The sequence below is a fragment of the Helicoverpa zea genome, chromosome 20 (genome assembly GCF_022581195.2).
Source record: "Helicoverpa zea isolate HzStark_Cry1AcR chromosome 20, ilHelZeax1.1, whole genome shotgun sequence".
NCBI classification, from domain to species: domain Eukaryota; kingdom Metazoa; phylum Arthropoda; class Insecta; order Lepidoptera; family Noctuidae; genus Helicoverpa; species Helicoverpa zea.
The window spans coordinates 10,334,786-10,354,095 of NC_061471.1; the positions used below are offsets into that span (position 1 = coordinate 10,334,786).

The 19,310-nt window shown below is 38.7% G+C and overlaps 1 protein-coding gene across 1 annotated transcript in view; it reads left to right on the forward strand.

The window, feature by feature from the left end:
* Positions 1 to 19,310, forward strand: part of LOC124640135 (neurexin-1) — a 177,198-nt gene extending 157,888 nt beyond the window's left edge. The window contains exons 12-28 of the mRNA XM_047177799.1: positions 6,390 to 6,582; positions 7,401 to 7,592; positions 7,848 to 7,991; positions 8,330 to 8,544; positions 8,881 to 8,998; positions 10,443 to 11,042; positions 11,220 to 11,420; positions 11,567 to 11,683; positions 11,852 to 12,030; positions 12,381 to 12,552; positions 12,874 to 13,091; positions 13,390 to 13,572; positions 13,704 to 13,810; positions 13,912 to 14,138; positions 14,381 to 14,677; positions 14,870 to 15,015; positions 16,174 to 19,310. Coding sequence (XP_047033755.1) covers positions 6,390 to 6,582; positions 7,401 to 7,592; positions 7,848 to 7,991; positions 8,330 to 8,544; positions 8,881 to 8,998; positions 10,443 to 11,042; positions 11,220 to 11,420; positions 11,567 to 11,683; positions 11,852 to 12,030; positions 12,381 to 12,552; positions 12,874 to 13,091; positions 13,390 to 13,572; positions 13,704 to 13,810; positions 13,912 to 14,138; positions 14,381 to 14,677; positions 14,870 to 15,015; positions 16,174 to 16,332 — 3,468 coding nt within the window. The 3' untranslated portion in view covers positions 16,333 to 19,310. The remainder of the gene's footprint in view (positions 1 to 6,389; positions 6,583 to 7,400; positions 7,593 to 7,847; positions 7,992 to 8,329; positions 8,545 to 8,880; positions 8,999 to 10,442; positions 11,043 to 11,219; positions 11,421 to 11,566; positions 11,684 to 11,851; positions 12,031 to 12,380; positions 12,553 to 12,873; positions 13,092 to 13,389; positions 13,573 to 13,703; positions 13,811 to 13,911; positions 14,139 to 14,380; positions 14,678 to 14,869; positions 15,016 to 16,173) is intronic.

A 19,310-nucleotide genomic window follows, 5' to 3' on the forward strand; every position in this document is an offset into this window, starting at 1 on the left:
AAGTTAAACACAAACATAGGGGAATTTGTGTATGGTACCTTATAAAGTTTCACCCACTTTAATGATGTGATTTTTTATGTTTATCTGTCTACCTGGTACGCACTGTAGAATCCAGAGCACAAATTGACTCCCCAGCACAACACGAAATGCTTTTACGAGTAACCTTGAACGAATTAAAATGTTACAATTTTATTTTCGAATTGGTGTTTGAATTTTTCAGTTTGATATTTATGACGCTAGGCAAATTCATGGGACCAAAGTACAGACTGATGTAGAAAGGGCTTTATTAATACCTACACAAATTCGCACCATTTTCATCTCTTGAATCACTTTTTCTTTTATTAGATTTTTTTCTTGTAACAGTATAATTTTTACTACAAGAACTTTTGAATTTATTTCGCTTGTCTGTTGACGCAACTGAGTTTTTTCAATAAGTCCACATTGAATATAAAGTAACTTCAGAGGGATGGTTGGTACAAAGGACAATGGGCAGATTGGTATACCCCACCAATAGCAATGTCATATATATCATTGGATAGGCCTTTTTATGTAGAACAATATTTACTATGACAGCTTTGCTGAAATGTTTGTCCGTTCTGAGATATAGATCAAAAACTGTGCAAAAGTTAGAACTAAGTAATCTATTGATAACTCAAGTTTTTAAAGGAAAATCTAAGAACTACTAAGTGTAAATCTTGTATATGAAAGAAAATCAGATTACAGTATTGATTAGCATCAGTTTTAAGATTGTTTGTTATCTATATCTCAGAACGGACAAACAATAGAACAAAGCTGTCATAGTAAATGTTGTTCCAGTTAAAAAGACCTATCCAATGATATGTATGACTTTCCTATTGGTGCGGTTTCTCACTACGCCCAACATCCAGTTGGTACAATAAAAGGTTGAAATGCTACATAATAGTAACAATTATGGATCCTAACGGGCACAGTAGTACTTACAAGACTTAAAGTTATTAGTACTTAGATTTTCCTTTAAAAACTTGAGGTATCAATAGATTACTTAGTTCTAACTTTAGCACAGTTTTTGATCTGTGGCATCTAAGCGAGATGCTCATAAGCGTACTACGCAGGCCTGAATAGAACTGTATTTAATAAAAATGCTTCAGCAAGATTGTAAAAATATTGTAATCTGTCAGACTATTTTTGACGGAGAAAAATTAATAAAATATAAAATAAAACACACACACAAAAAGTTCCGACTATGAAGGTTTTAGTCCGCCACATGTTCCCCCCGGCCAGACCGTGACTACGGTCGATAAAAATCGGGGAACTTTACACGACGCCCGCTTCTCGTTATTTTCGCCCCAGATGTCGTATTGGTGTTAGTAGTGTCAGCTCTTGTGATTTCATGCTGCGCCTCATCACGTGCTATGAAAGCTGGTTTGAGGCGGTCGACTGACACGTTGCTTGGCTTTCCCCGTATCTCGATCGTGAAATATTTTTCATGCCTCTGTAGAACCTTGTAGGGCCCCGCGTACGGTGGTTCCAGTGAACGTCGTACATGGTCTCGACGGAGGAAGACGTGGGAGCAGGAATGAAGATCTCGCGGCACGTAGAAGGGCGACGTGCTATGCCATGCTGCAGGTTTCGGAGTGAGGCTGGCCATGTGACGTCGTAAACGATTTGCGTACTCGGTGACGTCAGCTGTGGTGAAATCTGCTTGCATAGATATGAACTGACCGGGAAGCTGTAGTGCTTCCCCGTAGACGAGCTCGGCTGGCGTAGCTTGGATGTCTTCTTTCCACGAGTTACGCATGCCGAGTAGTACCAGTGGAAGAGCTTCCGTCCACTGCGAAGAGGTGTGGCACATGATGGCGGCTTTCAGCTGCCGATGCAGCCGTTCCACCATGCCATTCGCTGCTGGATGGTAGGCAGTGGTGCGAAGATGCTCTGCCCCCAGCAAGGCAGAGAGAGCTTTGAACAGGTGACTCTCGAATTGGCGGCCACGGTCAGTGGTCACCCGTGCCGGACAGCCGAAGCGGGCCACCCAATTGGCCACCAGCGCTGCTGCGCAGGCCTCCGCCGTGATGTCCTTCAAGGGGTAAGCCTCGGGCCATCGAATGAATCTATCGATGACGGTAAGACAATACCTGTAATCAGACGAAGGGGTTAACGGTCCTACGATGTCGAGGTGGATGTGAGCGAAGCGAGAGGATGGGGTTAGGTAAGAGGAAGGTGGGGATTTGGTATGGCGAGTGACTTTAGAAGTCTGACATGGCAAACACTGCCTCGCCCACTCTCTACAGTCTTTGCGGATCCCTGGCCACACATAGCTTTGCGTCACCAGTCGCACTGTAGCTGAACATCCAGGGTGATGCAAATTGTGCAACGATTCAAAGGCTTGCTTCCGGAGTTGTGGTGTCAAATACGGTCGGGGCGTAGCCGAGCTAGTGTCACATAGAACTTGTGCGTTGCCAGTTGGTGTAGCAACCTTTTCCAGCTTCAGTGAGGACCCATTTCGAATGAGGTCTTGCAGTTCTGGATCTGTTTCCTGGAATTTTGCAAGATCTTCAAAGTTTATTGTCGGTGACACTTCCTCGATTCGTGACAATGCATCAGCAACCACATTTTCCTTGCCCGGGATATACCTTATATCGGTAGTAAATTGCCCTATAAAGTCTAGGTATCTGAATTGCCTTGGTGAATAGCTGTCTCTGTTCGACTTGAAAGCAAACATCAGTGGTTTATGGTCGGTGAAGATCGCGAAGTCTCTTGCCTCGACCATATGTCGAAAGTACTTCACTGCTTCATATACCGCTAACAACTCGCGGTCGTACGGGCTGTATTTTCTTTGAGCACCATTTAGTTTGTGCGAATAAAAGGCTAGAGGTTCCCAGTTAGCTTCTCTTCGCTGTTGCAGGACAGCGCCGATAGCAGTATCAGACGCGTCAGTAACGATGGCCAACTCAGCTGAAGGATCCGGATGAGCCAGTAGGGTTGCGTTGGATAATGAAGTCTTGATGTCTTCGAATGCTTTGAGGAGTTCTGGAGTCATATTGACTGGATGTGCTCCTTTGATTTTCGGACCGGCTAGTATTGCGTTCAATGGGGCTTGTAATTTGGCCGCGTTTGGGACGAATCGACGGTAAAAATTAATGACACCTAAAAATCTACGAAGGTCCTTGACCGTCTTGGGAACTGGATACTCTTGGATAGCCTGTATCTTGGTACTTAGAGGTTTTGTTCCTGCAGCTGACACATGGTATCCTAGAAACGTTACCTATGACTGTCCGAGGTGACACTTTAAAGTGTTTACCACTACCCCGTATTCTCTTAAACGGGCGAATAACTGCCGTAAATGCCGCTCGTGCTGTTCATGGGTCTGCGAGAATACTAGGATATCGTCGATATACCCATAACAAAACTCTAAACCGAGCAGCACTTCATCGATGAACCTTTGGAATGTCTGAGCGGCGTTCCTTAAACCAAAGGTCATAAATGGAAACTCGTAAAGACCGAAAGGCGTAGTGATGGCGGTCTTCGGAATGTCGTCTGGATTTGTTCTTATCTGATTATAGGCTTTGACAAGATCTATGGTGGAGAATACTGTGCACCCTGATAGCTGGTAGGAGAAATCGTGGATGTGGCGTATAGGATACCTGTCTGGTATCGTCCTAGCATTTAGTGCCCTGTAGTCGCCACATGGTCTCCATCCGTCGTCTTTTTTCTTCACCAGGTGAAGAGGAGCGGACCAGGCGCTCTCCGACCGTCTGGCCACACCACTTGCTAGCATCTCTTCGAATTCCTTCTTGGCGATTAATGTTCGAGCTGGATCGAGACGTCGAGGTTTGCTTGCTACCGGTGGGCCTGGAGTGGTTCTTATGTGGTGCACCGTGTTGTGCTTACCCAGTACATGTGTTCCTGGTGGTCGGGTGATTTCTGGATACTCAGGAAGTATTTTATGGTAATCTGTATCACCGACTACTGCCTTCACGGATGCAATGTCGTCCGATGACTTGCAATGGGCTCCTGGAACCGATAGTGTCGTAGTGTTATCTATCAATCTCTGATTTCGGCAGTCGACAAGTAAATTATAAAAACTTAGGAAGTCGACCCCTATAATCGGTCGAGAAACGTCAGCTACCGTGAACTTCCATGTGAAGTCCCTTCTGAGCCCCAAGTTGAGTCGTAGCTGTGTTGGCCCGTATGTGTGTATCATCGTATTATTAGCTGCAACCAAATCGAATTTTGACAGTTTCACCGGCGTTTTTACTACCGACCGAGGGAAAACACACAAGTCTGAGCCAGTATCCACCAGGAATTGCATTTTCGTATTTCGGTCGGTTACAAACAAACGGCCTGTTGAAGAGGGGCAGTCGTTGGCCGCTACTAGCGACCGCCCTTTGCGTTTTCCGACGTAAATGTGCATGGTTGTCTACACTTGTTTGCCTTGTCTCCAAAGGTGTAGTGGTAGTAGCAATGCGGGTGGTTCGGTGGTGGCTGTGGAGTCCTAGAGTTATTAGAGCGACCGCGATAATACCTTCTTTGGTTGTGCCGAGACTGTGAGCGAGAGCGAGAGCGCCCTCTCCACTTGCTGTTCATTTGCGATGACAGCCGGGCAACTTGTTTTGTAAGTTCGCTTACTTCTTTGACCAAGTCCGGCGCGGTGCTGGTAGATGCAGAGGTGGCAGCGACTTGCGGGGTGCATGGTACAATGTCGTACACCCGGTCAGCAATCTCTGCTAGCTTTTCTACCGGCAGGTCGGCAATCTGTGAAGCAATCACTGTCTGTATATTTTGCGGCAAGCGGTTAGTCCACAGACTTTTCACAAAATCCGAAGCACCAGCGGGTCCAGCTAAATTTTGTAGATGCCGTAGAAACTGAGAAGGCCGGCGGTCACCTAGCTCCTCATGGATTAATAATTGCTGGATCCGCTTCTCCTGTGACGCAGAAAGACGATTAATTAATTCAGTTTTTAATTTTTCATACTTATTTGTCTCTGGCGGCTTTGTGATAATGTCTTTAACCTGCATTGCGTACTTCGTTTCTAGTTGAGTAACCACGGTATAGAATTTTGTCGTATCGCTACTTATTCTTCCTAGGACAAACTGGCCCTCTATTTGGGCGAACCATACAGCTGGTTCTTCCGGACAAAAGGGCGGACAACGCATTGGAAGTCCGACTTTCGATACTTCGCACTTACTGTCAGCGTCGGAAAAAATTTCTGGCTCCGACATTTTTGTAAAATCGCTCACCGCTTGTGTTTGAATAGATCACGTCGGGGTCACCAATGTGGCATCTAAGCGAGATGCTCATAAGCGTACTACGCAGGCCTGAATAGGACTGTATTTAATAAAAATGCTTCAGCAAGATTGTAAAAATATTGTAATCTGTCAGACTATTTTTGACGGAGAAAAATTAATAAAATATAAAATAAAACACACACACAAAAAGTTCCGACTATAAAGGTTTTAGTCCGCCACAGATCTATATCTCAGAACGGACAAACATTTCAGCAAAGCTGTCATAATAAATCTTGTCCTACATAAAAAGGCCTATCCAATGATATATATGACATTCCTATTGGTGGGGTATACCAGGTCCCATATATTTGTGCCCATTGTCCTTTACTAGAATTTGCATGTCTGGTCCCGAATGTTAGTATTCAAATAGTTTGCGACTAGTTTGCATGTGTTACGTGCAGTCAGTCGAAGCCGATTTTTTATTTGGCTTTTAGTATTAGGTACGCTTCTATTGATTTATGTTGTACCAACGATATTCAGTATTCGATAACAGTTAGTCTAGTTTTTTATGCATTTGATTTTTTGATACGATACACGTCTACTTTTTCAATTATATAAAATCCTATTTCTGTTATTCTGTTTTATGCTTTTTCGGTTTTAGCTTCACTGTTTTACATATTGGAGTATTTATTCAAGTAGATTTTATATGTAGTATATCTATCATTACAGTAGCTGTAGTTATACACTTTAGTTCTATTATAATTAAGTATATACTTAACATTTTTATATTTATGTAATTTGTAAGGCTATCTACAATAATATACACAACTAATTGCCTGATTCTATTCTTTGCTCGTACCACCTGAGCTTTATTTAAATGAACAAAGAAGAGTTATCAATATCGCTCTTGTATGACACAATACAGTGTTATTATTGATGTCGTATGTGACCAGCACTTCCAACACTTTTGGTGTTGTAACATTGTTGTGTAATTCCGTGACCTTCGCTACCTCTGGATAGGCATAATCTTCCATATTCAACATTTCTACAAAACTATGTAACAGATGTTTAACACGGATTGTATCTATCCAGAAGTGGTGAACTTGACTCGTCTTCTGTTGTCCTACTGTCCGTTCATACACAATTTCAACAAATTCCTCATCATTGTCACCATCGTCTTCCAGGCTGATCTGTTCGCCGTTGAGATCCTCAACGGTTACATTTACGTGCACATTGATCTTGGCTCCGGAGGGGTCAGGGTGAGAGCATCTAGGAGAAGAGTCGATGACTCCCACTGGCATGACTTCTTGTTGAGGAGGAGTGGCAGAGATGGGAGGGTCACTGTTGATGGTGCTAATGCTGAGTTTAAGACGCCTGGTAAGATTCTTGTTTTATTTCTTAACTGCTTGAGAATGCCGCTAATTAGAGAACAATAGAAAATCATCTGCGTGGATCCGCGCCACCGGCATACCGGTATTTTGACGAAGTTCTTTCATGTACTCAGATAAAACAATTACCTAGGTTTCATGATAAGTCAGAGTTAATACTGATTAGTGAGAACTCATGCTCTCATAAATTTGTTCCTTCATAGAATTTTAGATGCAGACTTGATCAATGTAAAAATTTTAGAAATTAAAGCCTATCTCCTTTCTATCTGATTAACAGCATGATTCCTATAGTTCTTGATTGATAGGCCATTAACTTGATGATTACATGACATTATCTCCATGTAACGTACGTCAAAGGCCATTACGGTTTTATCTCTTATTAATGGCTTCGAATTCATTAACATTGAGTGGATTCAATTTATGTATGCCATGACAATTAATCTGCGCGATAAAGCAGTCTCGATTAACTTGATTAATATATGTAACGTTTTGGACTTAATTAGTGATGTAAGATTGTTATGTATGATTTATGTGGTCAAGTAAATTGTAAGATGATATTTACCATGATGTAAGATGACTTAGTTTTAAGGTATATAGTCTCTTACTACTATTATTACATCGAACGGCACAAGAGAAGTTACTGTAAAGTAAACTAATAGCGCCTTGCCAACAGAAGCTTTAGTATTTACTAAGCTTACTACTTTGCTTAAATTCTTCGCAATGTTCTTGGTAACTATTATCTTTCTTTATTATCTAGTCTTATCCTATATTACCTATTGTTATCCAAAACTTCACTTACAATTTCAGGGGAATCAAATCAATTGGAACTAGATGGGCCATTGTTCGTCGGAGGTCTTGGCTCGGAGTATTCCGCATCAAGAACCCCACCAGCTTTGTGGACAGCGGCACTGAGGCAAGGGTTCGTGGGCTGCATCAGAGATCTGGTGCTGAATGGAAAACCTCAGGACCTTACTGCGTTCGCTAGGCAACAAGATTCTGGTAAGCTAGATTTCGTAAAAATAAAATATTATTTTTCTAATTTTATATCATATTGTATTAAAAATGTAAAATATGTTACTTTTCTCCTGTACTATGTTTCACTTTACAGTATTGTTGTCTTATATACTTAGCAGTTGATTCTCTTGCAGTATCTACAGTCAATTACTAGTTTCGGCTTTTTACTAAACATCCACCTCATAAAAGTATTTCTTAATATATTGGACAAGTATTGAATTTGCCTTCTGTTCTTTCCAGCGTCAGTCCGACCAGCCTGCCATGTACTGATGAAGCAATGCGTGAGCTCCCCATGTCAGCATGGTGCGTCCTGCTCCGAAGGCTGGAACCGTCCACTGTGTGACTGCTCTATGACCAGCTATGGTGGTCCTACTTGTGGCAGAGGTGAGGGATATATAATATTGAAAGACAGGAACCTACTCATAAAATCTTCGTGTTTATTGAGCAACATCAAACTTCACATGCTAAGATGAATCCCGAACTTTAAAAGGTGTAGCACAAAATACTGCAAGCGTTTCTTACTGAATTTAAGCCATTCTCTTTCCAAGTGGTTTTCTATCTGTAAAAAAATATTTACTTGAAAGTCTTTTCCTACGGTGATGAAGGGAAGTGATATTTTAGTCAAACCTTAGAACATATTAAATTTTGAAAGTCTGGGTTTAGTATGATGATTTGGTAATGGTCTGGCAACTCATACTAAAATTAAAAAAATACATTTCCAGAAACCGCAACAATCTTTCTCAACGGCAGCCAGCACCTCACAGCAGCATTAGGACCAGAACACATAACACAAACTGAGGAGTTACTGCTGCGGTTCCGGACGACGAGAGCTGGTCTGCTGCTGAGGACTGCTTCTGAACATTCTGCTGACAGGATCGAGTTGGCTGTGGCAGCTGGGAGAGTGAGGGCCAGTGTACGACTTGGGGATAGGGAAAAAGTAAGTAGTATTTTTACGATATACGGTGTTGAATGTGAATTCTATCATTTCATTGTATTTTATCATCGTTAAAAATTTTCTTCATGATTTTTTGCGACAAACAGGAACACAGTGTTAACCTTAACCAAGCATTGAACAGTTATTCTTTTTCGGTAACGCCAATTAAATAAAATAAAAATCTTAGCTGAGGTACATTTTACGGTGATATACAACAAGATTATGACGTGGCCTTGTTGGATTGGTAGCTTATTCAATAGTTCATTGTAATCATTTCTTAGATTTTATTCCTCTTTATTGAATGATCAGTTACCGACTATGTCCTTTCTATTCTTCCAGAACCTTCTAGCCGGCACGAATGTAGCGGACGACGCGTGGCACACGGTGCGGTTCTCGCGCCGCGCGTCCAACCTCAAGCTGCAGGTGGACGGCGCGGCGCCCGTGCGCGGTATGTTATGTACGTACCCGCGGCACAGAACGCACCTTTTGTTTTCACCCCTAACTAGACGACAGTAAGGTTGGTTTTGCTTTGGCTGCGGAGGTGGCGGTTGTGGTATTGAAGAGTTGCTAACACACACTTACATACAGTACAGCATCTTCACACATGCAAATTGGGATTTGTTATATTTCCTATTGTGTTATTTAAATGATCTCAATATTTACTGAAGTCATTGAAGTTTGTAAAATCTATAAAAATGTAATTATCTGAAATGAAAATATGTTTGAGATTCAAATAAATGTAATACGGCTTCAACTCAATTTTAACACTTGATGATTCCAATTAAAATATACTTTTACTTCATTAGAAACCACTGTAGCTCGTATTTACTTTCAAGTTTATATACTGTTCCGTCAAGAACCAGTAACATTTCACCATTAAACATCTCTGAAACAAAAAAATACTTAACATTTAATTGAGCAAAGAAAAACTTATCTATCCTTAAAATAAAACAGTAATCTGAAATAAATATAATGACTTACTAATAAAAGGCCCCAACGCAGTCAAACCAAATATAGAACTTAAGACAAAAAATATGAATTAACTTGGTACCCTCCAAGTCAATTCAAATTTGACACTTTTCGACCTCTTCAGAAAAGTGTATATCTGTTAGACGTCCTATTAGATTGTAGTTAGAGGCTTATATTCCGTTGTTTGATAGCTGGCACTGTGTATCACCTTTCTGTTCGTCGCTATTGTTTCTTACTTCATTTATATTCATTTCTTCTAGTAGTGTCCTTTGTGTACGTGCTAAAGTAGTTCTTAGAGCTGATAAATGCTGCTCAGGTTTCATATCACCTAATTTACCTTCAAATTTTCTTTAATCTTTAAATATTTTTATCTTGTCCTTCAGTGGTCTTTTGGCCAGGTGATAATTTGAGCAGCTTTTATGTAAATGTGTATCGAAGAATAAAACGATACGTTTCAAAATTCTTTATTAATTTTAATTGTTTGGTGCATTACGTTACAAGATGCTGTTTTAAAAATAGATTTTCTGACGTAATGTTCATTGGATTCTAAATATAAAGTGTCTAGCATACAATGATGAATTTATAAGTGTGGCAATTGAATGGATACAAAAAGTAGTAAGACAATGCTAATAACTTCTGCTAGTTGATTTGCCTCTAGATAAATAAATTGTTTCACTGTGAGAGAATTCTTTACCAAGTTGACGCTATGCATCTTCTAGTGGTTGACCGTCTATCTGAATCATTACATCTATCTAAGCTTGTCTATCACGTAAAAGCAGATAATGTGTAAATAACTTCGAAATGGCTGCTTATAAAAATTCTATGACAGTTTACTTTGCTAATTTATTTTTCGTTTAAAGTCAATGTTGTGGTTAGGTGTGTTGCAATAGACATTATCTTCTATTATACTAAAACTAAAGTTGGTTTTACAGCTGAGACGATTTTAGGGAAAGCGTCTACATTAGAAATATCAACGTTACATTTAGGAGGATTATTCCACCCTGAAGAGGAAATACAGATGACTTCAACTTTACCAAACTTTGTTGGTTATCTACAAAAGTTTGTCTTCAATGGAATTAGATACATAGATATGGCTAAGACACTTGGAGTTGGTACGAATGAGGAAACGAACAATATTTATGATACGTCCAACTTAATTTTCACTGGAAAATTCGTCAAGCCTGATTCATTAAACGTTTACAAATCTGTCACCTTCAAATCAAAGCATACATATGTTGGGTTGCCACTTTTGAAAGCATATGCAAATACATATTTGGACTTTTACTTCCGAACAACTGAAATGGATGGATTACTCTTTTACAATGGAGGCAAGAAACAAGATTTTATTGCAGTAGAGTTAGTAAATGGGCACATACATTGCGTGTTCAATCTGGGTGATGGAGTGGTAACTATGAAGGATAAATTGAAGAACTTCTTGAATGACAACCGGTGGCATACGGTATCAGTTAGAAGACCGACTCCAAAGATACATACGTTACAAGTTGATGATGATTTAGAAATGCATACTACAAGTAAGTACATTATTTTATTTCAAAGATATAGAGTCAAAATATCATAGACAGTACCCAGTGTTAGTTAACATGAGGGCCAAAATGGAAGTAAGACAAAATAGACTCAATGTTGAAGAATAGATAACATCGTTTACTCCATTGTTATTATATTATTTTTATTGTTACTTAATTTTTCAGGTTCCAATCTCATGCTAGAACTAGACAGCGTGTTATACGTAGGAGGGGTACCAAAAGACATGTATACAGCTTTACCTGTGGGAGTTCTGTCTAGACAAGGGTTTGAAGGATGCATGTCCAGTCTGGATCTACCCGGGGAGTCACCGTCGTTGATGGAAGATGCTGTCGTTCCTAGTTCTTCTTTGGGGTCGGGATGTGAAGGTAAGATTGATGTTAGGCGTGATGTTACTTTTAAATTATCTATAAGAATTATAATCAACTTAATAAGATCAATAAAGTATCAGAAATTACTCAGATGTTCAACTATGTGAAGTATTGTAACCTAATACTGATATTTTCTTTTACAGGGCCTACAAAATGTACGCATAATGCGTGTGCGAATAAGGGAGTGTGTGTGCAGCAATGGAACACTTATGTTTGCGATTGTGACTTGACTTCATTTACTGGACCTACATGTTATGATGGTAAGTCATTTGTGGAAACCAAAGTTATAAATCTTGTGTTACAATCTACGATTTGTCTTTCCTAAGTACCGTGTTCAGATTGAGTCCATTAATTTTTCATTCCTAATTAATCATATTTTATGGATGAGTTTTACACAAAATTTTCAATCATCACATTTGTTATTTCAGAATCAGTAGCATACGAATTCGGACCGGGCCGCGGCATCATAACCTACACTTTCCAGACAGACTCGGTAGCAGACACGGAGACGGACAAGGTAGCGCTAGGCTTTGTGACCAGCAAAGCTGATGCCGTACTTCTGAGGATCGAGTCTTCTAACACACAGGATTATATGCAGATGGAGATTGTGAGTAATATGTGGTTCGAAGTTGAAAATTCTATCAGAAATTTTGTGGCTTTTAGTTAAAAGTAGAATTGAATTCGTAGTGTCTTGGTACAACGCGATGGTCTTAGAGATACCTATTTGTTTCAACAGGCGTAATTTTAGGTGGAGATAGAAGAATGATTGAGGGATATATTAAAACATTGCAATGGGTTATGACCAGTTTTGAATCGAAACCAATATAAAAAAGAAAAATCCGTTCAGTGAACTAACATATTTAAAACAAATGAAACCTTATATTTAAAATACGAACTATATACGAGACCATACTTAACTATATTATACATAAAACCACTGCTATTATTAATTTTCAGATACGTGGCAACCTCTTCATGGTATACAATGTGGGTGGTGGTGATCATCCGCTGGGTGATGAGACTGCTAGAGTAGATGATGGAGCCTACCACGTGGCCAGGTTTACGAGAAATGGCAGCAGAGCTTCACTGCAACTGGATAATTATGCTGTTATTATTAGGCATCCACAAGGTAAGATAAAATAAATGAATAAAGGATGTAATTAAATAAAAGCTCTAACCTTTGTTACTATGGGCTTGATAGGTGATTAAATCTCACTCTATCGGAAAAAGAGGGCAAAATAATAAAGACAGAAAGCTGAACACATAATATTTGACTGTTTTATCGTACACTAGAATGAACTTACGAGTATTATAGTTAAAAAACTAGTTCTCTGTCACCAACAAGATCGAGTTTGACATAATTCTGTAGACTAAAACTTAAAAAAAGCTAAATTAAACTTTCTACAATGCCATACAATAATTTAACAACAAATTTAACATTTTCTCACAGGAGGCCAGCAATCGACAATCTTCAACGGCATGTCGACGATCACAGTGGGAGGTGGTGCCGGCGGTTCTAGGACGTTTAGTGGTGTCATCGCCGGCATGGTGGTGGATGGAGTCAGGGTGCTGGACCTGGCAGCTGCAGGGGATCCTGCTGTCTCCGTGAGGGGTGACGCGAGACGAGCACATACACCACTCGATAGAGATATCAACAGGATGCAGCAGGTATGCGATGATGATTATGATGAATACGCGATAAGCAAATACAAAATATTTGAAAGCCAGTAATTGAATTAAAATAAAAAAAATCCCTGTTTGATGAAGAAATTGCTGATTTTGACCTAGAAAACAAACAGTTTTTACATTGCACTTTCGCAGATTTTGATGATAGAAATGATGTTGTTAAGAACAACTGGTTGGTATTCTAACCGACAAGTGAAAGTTTCTTTAGCAAATGGCAGCTATGTCCTCTAGTTAGTAGTCTTCATACAATTTATTGATACCTATTTTTCTTCTTTTTCAGACGCCACCTTCAGGTTATGGAGGTCCAGGAGTTCTAGATGAGCTGGTGTACTCTGGTGCTGGTTCCGGCTGTAGAGATGATGATGAAGATGCTTGTGTGCTGCCCGACGCGGGGTCTGGTGATGATCTTATCACCCCAGTCTATGTGCCCTCTACGAGGCGTCCGCCGTCTAGGTTGCATAAGGTGTGATAAATAAATGGTGTGATAAATAAATAATATTAGTTTACCAGTTTTCAAACACAATGATTTAAGGTCAATCTATTGACTTAAATTACAATCTTTTGTTAAGTCATAGAAATGTTGTTTCTTTGCAGGGTGACACAAGTGGCAAGTTGATGAAACCGTGTGATGACGAAGACTGTATCGAAGGATCTGGATCTAATGTTGATGAAATCACAGAACCGGACCATCCGATCACCACGTAAGTTATGAAATCAAAAACTTTAACCAAATATGCTTGCAAATGATTAAGTTATTTGAAATCCCATATTTAAAAAAAATATTCTGAATTTGTGATTTTAGATCCGGAGCAAGCAGTACCCACAGTATGACATCACCAACTGCCAGTGTCGTATCTACAGAACACGTGGATAAATCTCTAGAAGGTTCTACCGATGGGTCTACAGGATCTAGTGAGACTACGAAGAGTAGCACTGATGGACAGCCCACGTTGCCTGATCATGATAATATGCATGCAGGCACTATAGATACAGCAACACCACCTGAGAGAAGAACTACTCCTACTGATGGTAATTATAAACTGATAATCTTTGTATTTGATCTAGATTCGTGATTAAAGTGTACATAATTGTTTATCCCATACGTTATATCACTGACATACTCAACACCGTATCAATTTTGGAGAGTGTGATGAACTGCCAAAAAGTTTTCATCAAGGATTCAATTTCTTTCATTCACATTTTTACCGATATATGATCATCCATATAATTGAAAGCTATTCTATAAACTATTACTATTCTTACTTTTACAGATCACTCACACACTCACACAGGCTATAAATTCACAACCACACTAACAGGCAGAAATATGCCAGAAGAACCAACTCACACTACAGAAGAAGATTCGAACCACATACAAGAGTACGAAGACAGACGCGAGAATGAAATAGACCCGGGAACACCTACATTTGAAACTGAAGACAGAAGAGGACCAGGGAAGGTCCATCCTGAATACAATGGGTATGACGTCACGCCGAAGTGGTACCATCCGAAAACAACTGATAATAGAGTTGTGCCACCTGAGTCAGAATTCTTTGCGACTATTGTTGGTAAGCTAACTATTTTTAACTTAATGATTAACCGTCGTACCACAAAAACTTTTAAACTTCTGTTGAACACTTGTCTAAAAAATGACAGATTATATGTAAGCATTGGCTATGATGTGGTTAGATCCATAGGACTTATTAATGACCTACTACGCTAAGTTCAGTTTAACCATAGAAGGGTTGTTTTTTTTTCAGGCATAGTCGCTTCGGTATTGATAGCAATAATATTGATAGTGATCCTAGTGCTCAAGTACATTGTATTCAAGTTCGACCCCTCGTATAAGGTAACAGAGGATAAAAATTATCAGCAGGGAGCAAGTGCGGCGCTTTTAGGAAATCAAGTAAGATATACCATATATTTTAGTCATGTACCTACTTAATTTTGAAGAAGGATTTGTTTTCACTTTTACTGGACCATCTCATTTTCTATTGATATTCTTTGCCATACCATCAATCCATTTGATTTGCCTTTTTTTTAATTTACATATTCAAACTTATCAACCTTTCTTACACAATAAAACTTTTTTACAAAAAAAATTAACCGACTTCCCAAAACACTAAAAAGGCAAAAAATAACTAATTTTAGGTGCATCGGCCTAGAAGTCGGTGTCTAATCAAGGATGTGCCTAAAAGTTAATTTTGCCACCGACTTCTAGGCCAATGCACCTAAAATTAGTTATTTTTTGCCTTTTTAGTGTTTTGGGAAGTCGGTTAATTTTTTTTGTAAAAAAGTTTTTTATTTACAGCTTTTCAGTGATACAAATAGCTGTCACTATCCGTATAAGTAAAAAGTTCTCATCAATACAAATATTTTAAGCCCAAATACGAGGTATTTTACATATTCAGTTGTCGAGTTCCCTCGACTTTCTCTGGTCTTCATCATCAGGTCAGCTCCATACCTTCACTGTTGCAAAGATCTCGTCAATACAAATATTATAAGCCCAAACACGAGGTAGTTTACATATTCAGTTGTCGAGTTCCCTCGACCCTCTCTGGTCTCCATCATCAGGTCAGCTTCAAACCTTCACTGTTGAATAGTGCTTTCAGGCATACATCTGAGTGTCAACTTTTTACCCTATGTTTGCCTACAACTTTGGAAGGTTGCTCTCGATTTCTCAGGGTTTCCATCATCAGATCCTGACCTGATGACTATGGGACCATCTGGCAGCTATTCCGCGTCGAACAAAAAAAGAATCACGTAAATCGGTCAATAAACCTCGGCGTAATCGATGTACATACATAGAAAAAAAAAAAAAAAAACATACCGGCTGAATTGAGAACCTCCTCCTTTTTGGGAAGTCGGTTAAAAACCAGCGCTGACGCTCTGTCTCGTTTCGGGTCGCAGCATTATGCTGAGTGAAGGTTGTATTGCGCGTTTTAGAAGACGTTTTTTCTTTAATGTTTATATTGTCCGTGGCTATAAGCGTCTTTACACGTGCAATAATATTATTTTCTTCCTTTCAATCCTCTATTTGAGACATTTGTATTTTCCCTACCAGGCTCACTCAAGTTACCAGAGTGGAGCATCAAGCGCTCCGACGGGCGGCGCGGTGCGCAACCTGGCGCCCCTGCCGCTGCACAGGGCCGGCGCCGCGCCCTCCGCGCCCGTGCCCACGCAGCCCGTCAAGCGGGACGGCATCAAGGAGTGGTATGTGTAAGCACCTCCACAGAGACGACTGTAGTGTTGTGCGTGACGCGTGACGGACATATCAGGAAACTAGTGAGTGAATCTTAGACGCTTCGAATCGAACCTCGCCGGAACATTGGGCGCAAATGCTTTAACATGATAAGATATAATGACTGAAACGCAAGTGTTTTTAGTATTTTGTAAATATTAATTGATAATGTTTATAGATGGGTCACTTGTGTGTACGGATGCGATTGTTGAGACTTGTACATACTAGATTTGTAGTGTCTGTTATCTGAATGTCATTCTCAGAACCAATATCTTTTAGGAAGTTGCTAATCTTCACATGAGACGTTGTTTCATCCAAAACTGCTACATAGTCTAGTATGCCAAGGTTCTGATAGAAAAACCTAGAGAATATGGAATTGCATTTTACTATTGTATAGTTAGTTTTGTTTGTTTTTGTTACTGATGTTTTATTGTTAAACCTTAGCTTTTCTGACCTGTAAATTGCTATGATTCATGTACCTATTTGCGACTTAACTTTTCTATCTACATTGCCTTTAATAGTTTAAATTAAACTAAGACTAATGTATATTGGTTGTAGACAATCAATTGTTGGTATATTACAATTGGCTCCATATTTTATTTTATTCATGCTTAATTTAACCATAAGCAATATCACAAACTTTTAAGGAGATAATACTTTTGGTTATGAAGTTTTGCGCCGCTTATTCATATCACTCATTTCTAATTGTAATATACCAGCAATGCTTGTTGATGAACTCGACTATCTAAGACATAAGATGAAAATGCTATATTTGGAGCTGCCATCACGAAATTGAAGCATATCGTTCAATTGAAGACTACAGTACTTTTACGATTCTCAATAATCTTTCCTATATATATTAGATGTTATACAATATTTTTAAATAGGCGGGGTGAGGCGAGTAGCATAGAAAAAGGAATCATAATCATCAGAGTATAAGATCTAAATTCGCTTGGAGTTAGAAATGAAAACAGGTATATTATTGTAGGACGCGTAACAAGTGAGCTTGTAGATTTGGTATGGAATATAGATGTTCTGAGTTTTAACATATCCTCCATAGAATATTCTGTATTTGTTTTGGGACACTTCAATGAATAAGTCATTCATGAAAATCTTGGTTAAGCCGAACTCTCAAAACTTTCTAGCTAGCCAAGAGTTTCATTAGTGAACAATTTCTTATATTCCCTCCCTCCCTTATAGATTCATTTGCTCAACTTGTCCTTGTTACTTTGATCTCAGGCCTAATTGACTTATAGTGAGAAAGTTAATTAATTATAAATATGCAGTCAATTTAAACTCAAATTAATTAAAATGTGTGAAGGTGAGATAAGGATATCTTTTAAATGGCATGTAAAATACGATGTTTCATGAAAATATGCAATAAGGTATGTCAAGGGAATGGTTCTTAAGAAAGCATTTGACACACTTCAGCAAGGGTTCATGATAGTAGGAGACCCAGCGTGCTGAATTACATTAACGTAAAAATCATCAGAATTCATGAAATAATCATCAAAAGCTTTTCGCGAAGAGAGATGGCTATAAAACGTTGTAAAATGTCATAGAAGTATTGGAGTGCCACAAGGACCCGATATTTGCCCGCTATTACTATCGTTTGATGTAAAATCTCCACAACGCTAAATTATGTTATCACCACCAAGTTTGAACACGATGTCAATAAGAGTTAAAAATAATGTTAACAAACTACAGTAAATTAATTGGCAATGTCTCTTCAGTAACTCTAAGCTATCTTCTCTGACAACTATTTTATAGCGTCAAGCAATTTTCTGGCTATCCTCCCGAAAATATTGCATGCAATTTCCTCTTGAACCATAACTTATACAAAAGCTGCTTATATTTTTACATCTAGTGTGTATTTGTACATCCACCGTCCCAATTTCCTCTTTCCGATTAATAAAACTTGAATTAGCTTTAAAATAAGACGAAAAAATAACATATTTATATAGATTGTTATAAAGCACAGGTTTTAGGTATTTGAAGTTGCATTTAATGTCATGTTGGAGTGTATCGAATAAAGATGAGCGATTCAATTGGCGTCTCGCACTTGTATCTAAATCATTGCATTTCATCGTTAATTTCTTGCTAGAAGAAAAATAGGATAGAACAACCATATCAAGTGAAGCCAATTTTCTAAACATTTACTTTGTATAAACAATTTTTCTTCGGTGAAGTTTTTTGACCGAATATACTCGATTTCTTTCCTCCATCACTTGAACGCCAATTCGTCGTTCATCTTTATTTTGTACAAGAAACACAGCATTTATTGTAAATAGTTACTCAATATAATACTGTAAACATAAGCGGTACTGTACGGTGTATGTAACACTCGTTTTACGGCACAAAATGTTAGTAAAAACAATTTGTTTATCTGTCAATTTTAGTGGTAATTTAGTGTGTTAATCATTTATACCGTGATGTAATTATATTGTCATTATAGATTACCCTACAGACATTATTATAAAGGACAGTAACTTAATTAACAACATCGAAGAAAAAAGTAAAACTGTAAACTGCATTGCTGTGATTCAAAAAGAACTAATAAAATATGCAAAAGAAAATATCAGTTTTTACCACTGAACACTACACAAACAATACAGAAGGAGATGTTACGCGAAATAGTGAAAAAAAAACAAAAACGAACAATCATACAAAAGGTAATGCGGATATTAATAAATTGACCATTGCAAACCAGGTTAGCAGATCATCAAACATTTAAATAGGTATTTGGTAAATAAACAAACAACACTGATGTTGATATAGCTGGAATTCACAGATAATCCACTATTTTATAATAGTGTCTATAGGGAATTAATTGGAAAATAATTTTATTTGTTAACCAAGTTCAACTGATGTTCGTTACTCACGATTCCGGTCGGACCAATTTTAGTTTCAATGTAAAAGCGACAGTTTTTAAAAATAATAATATATTATGTAAATTACAT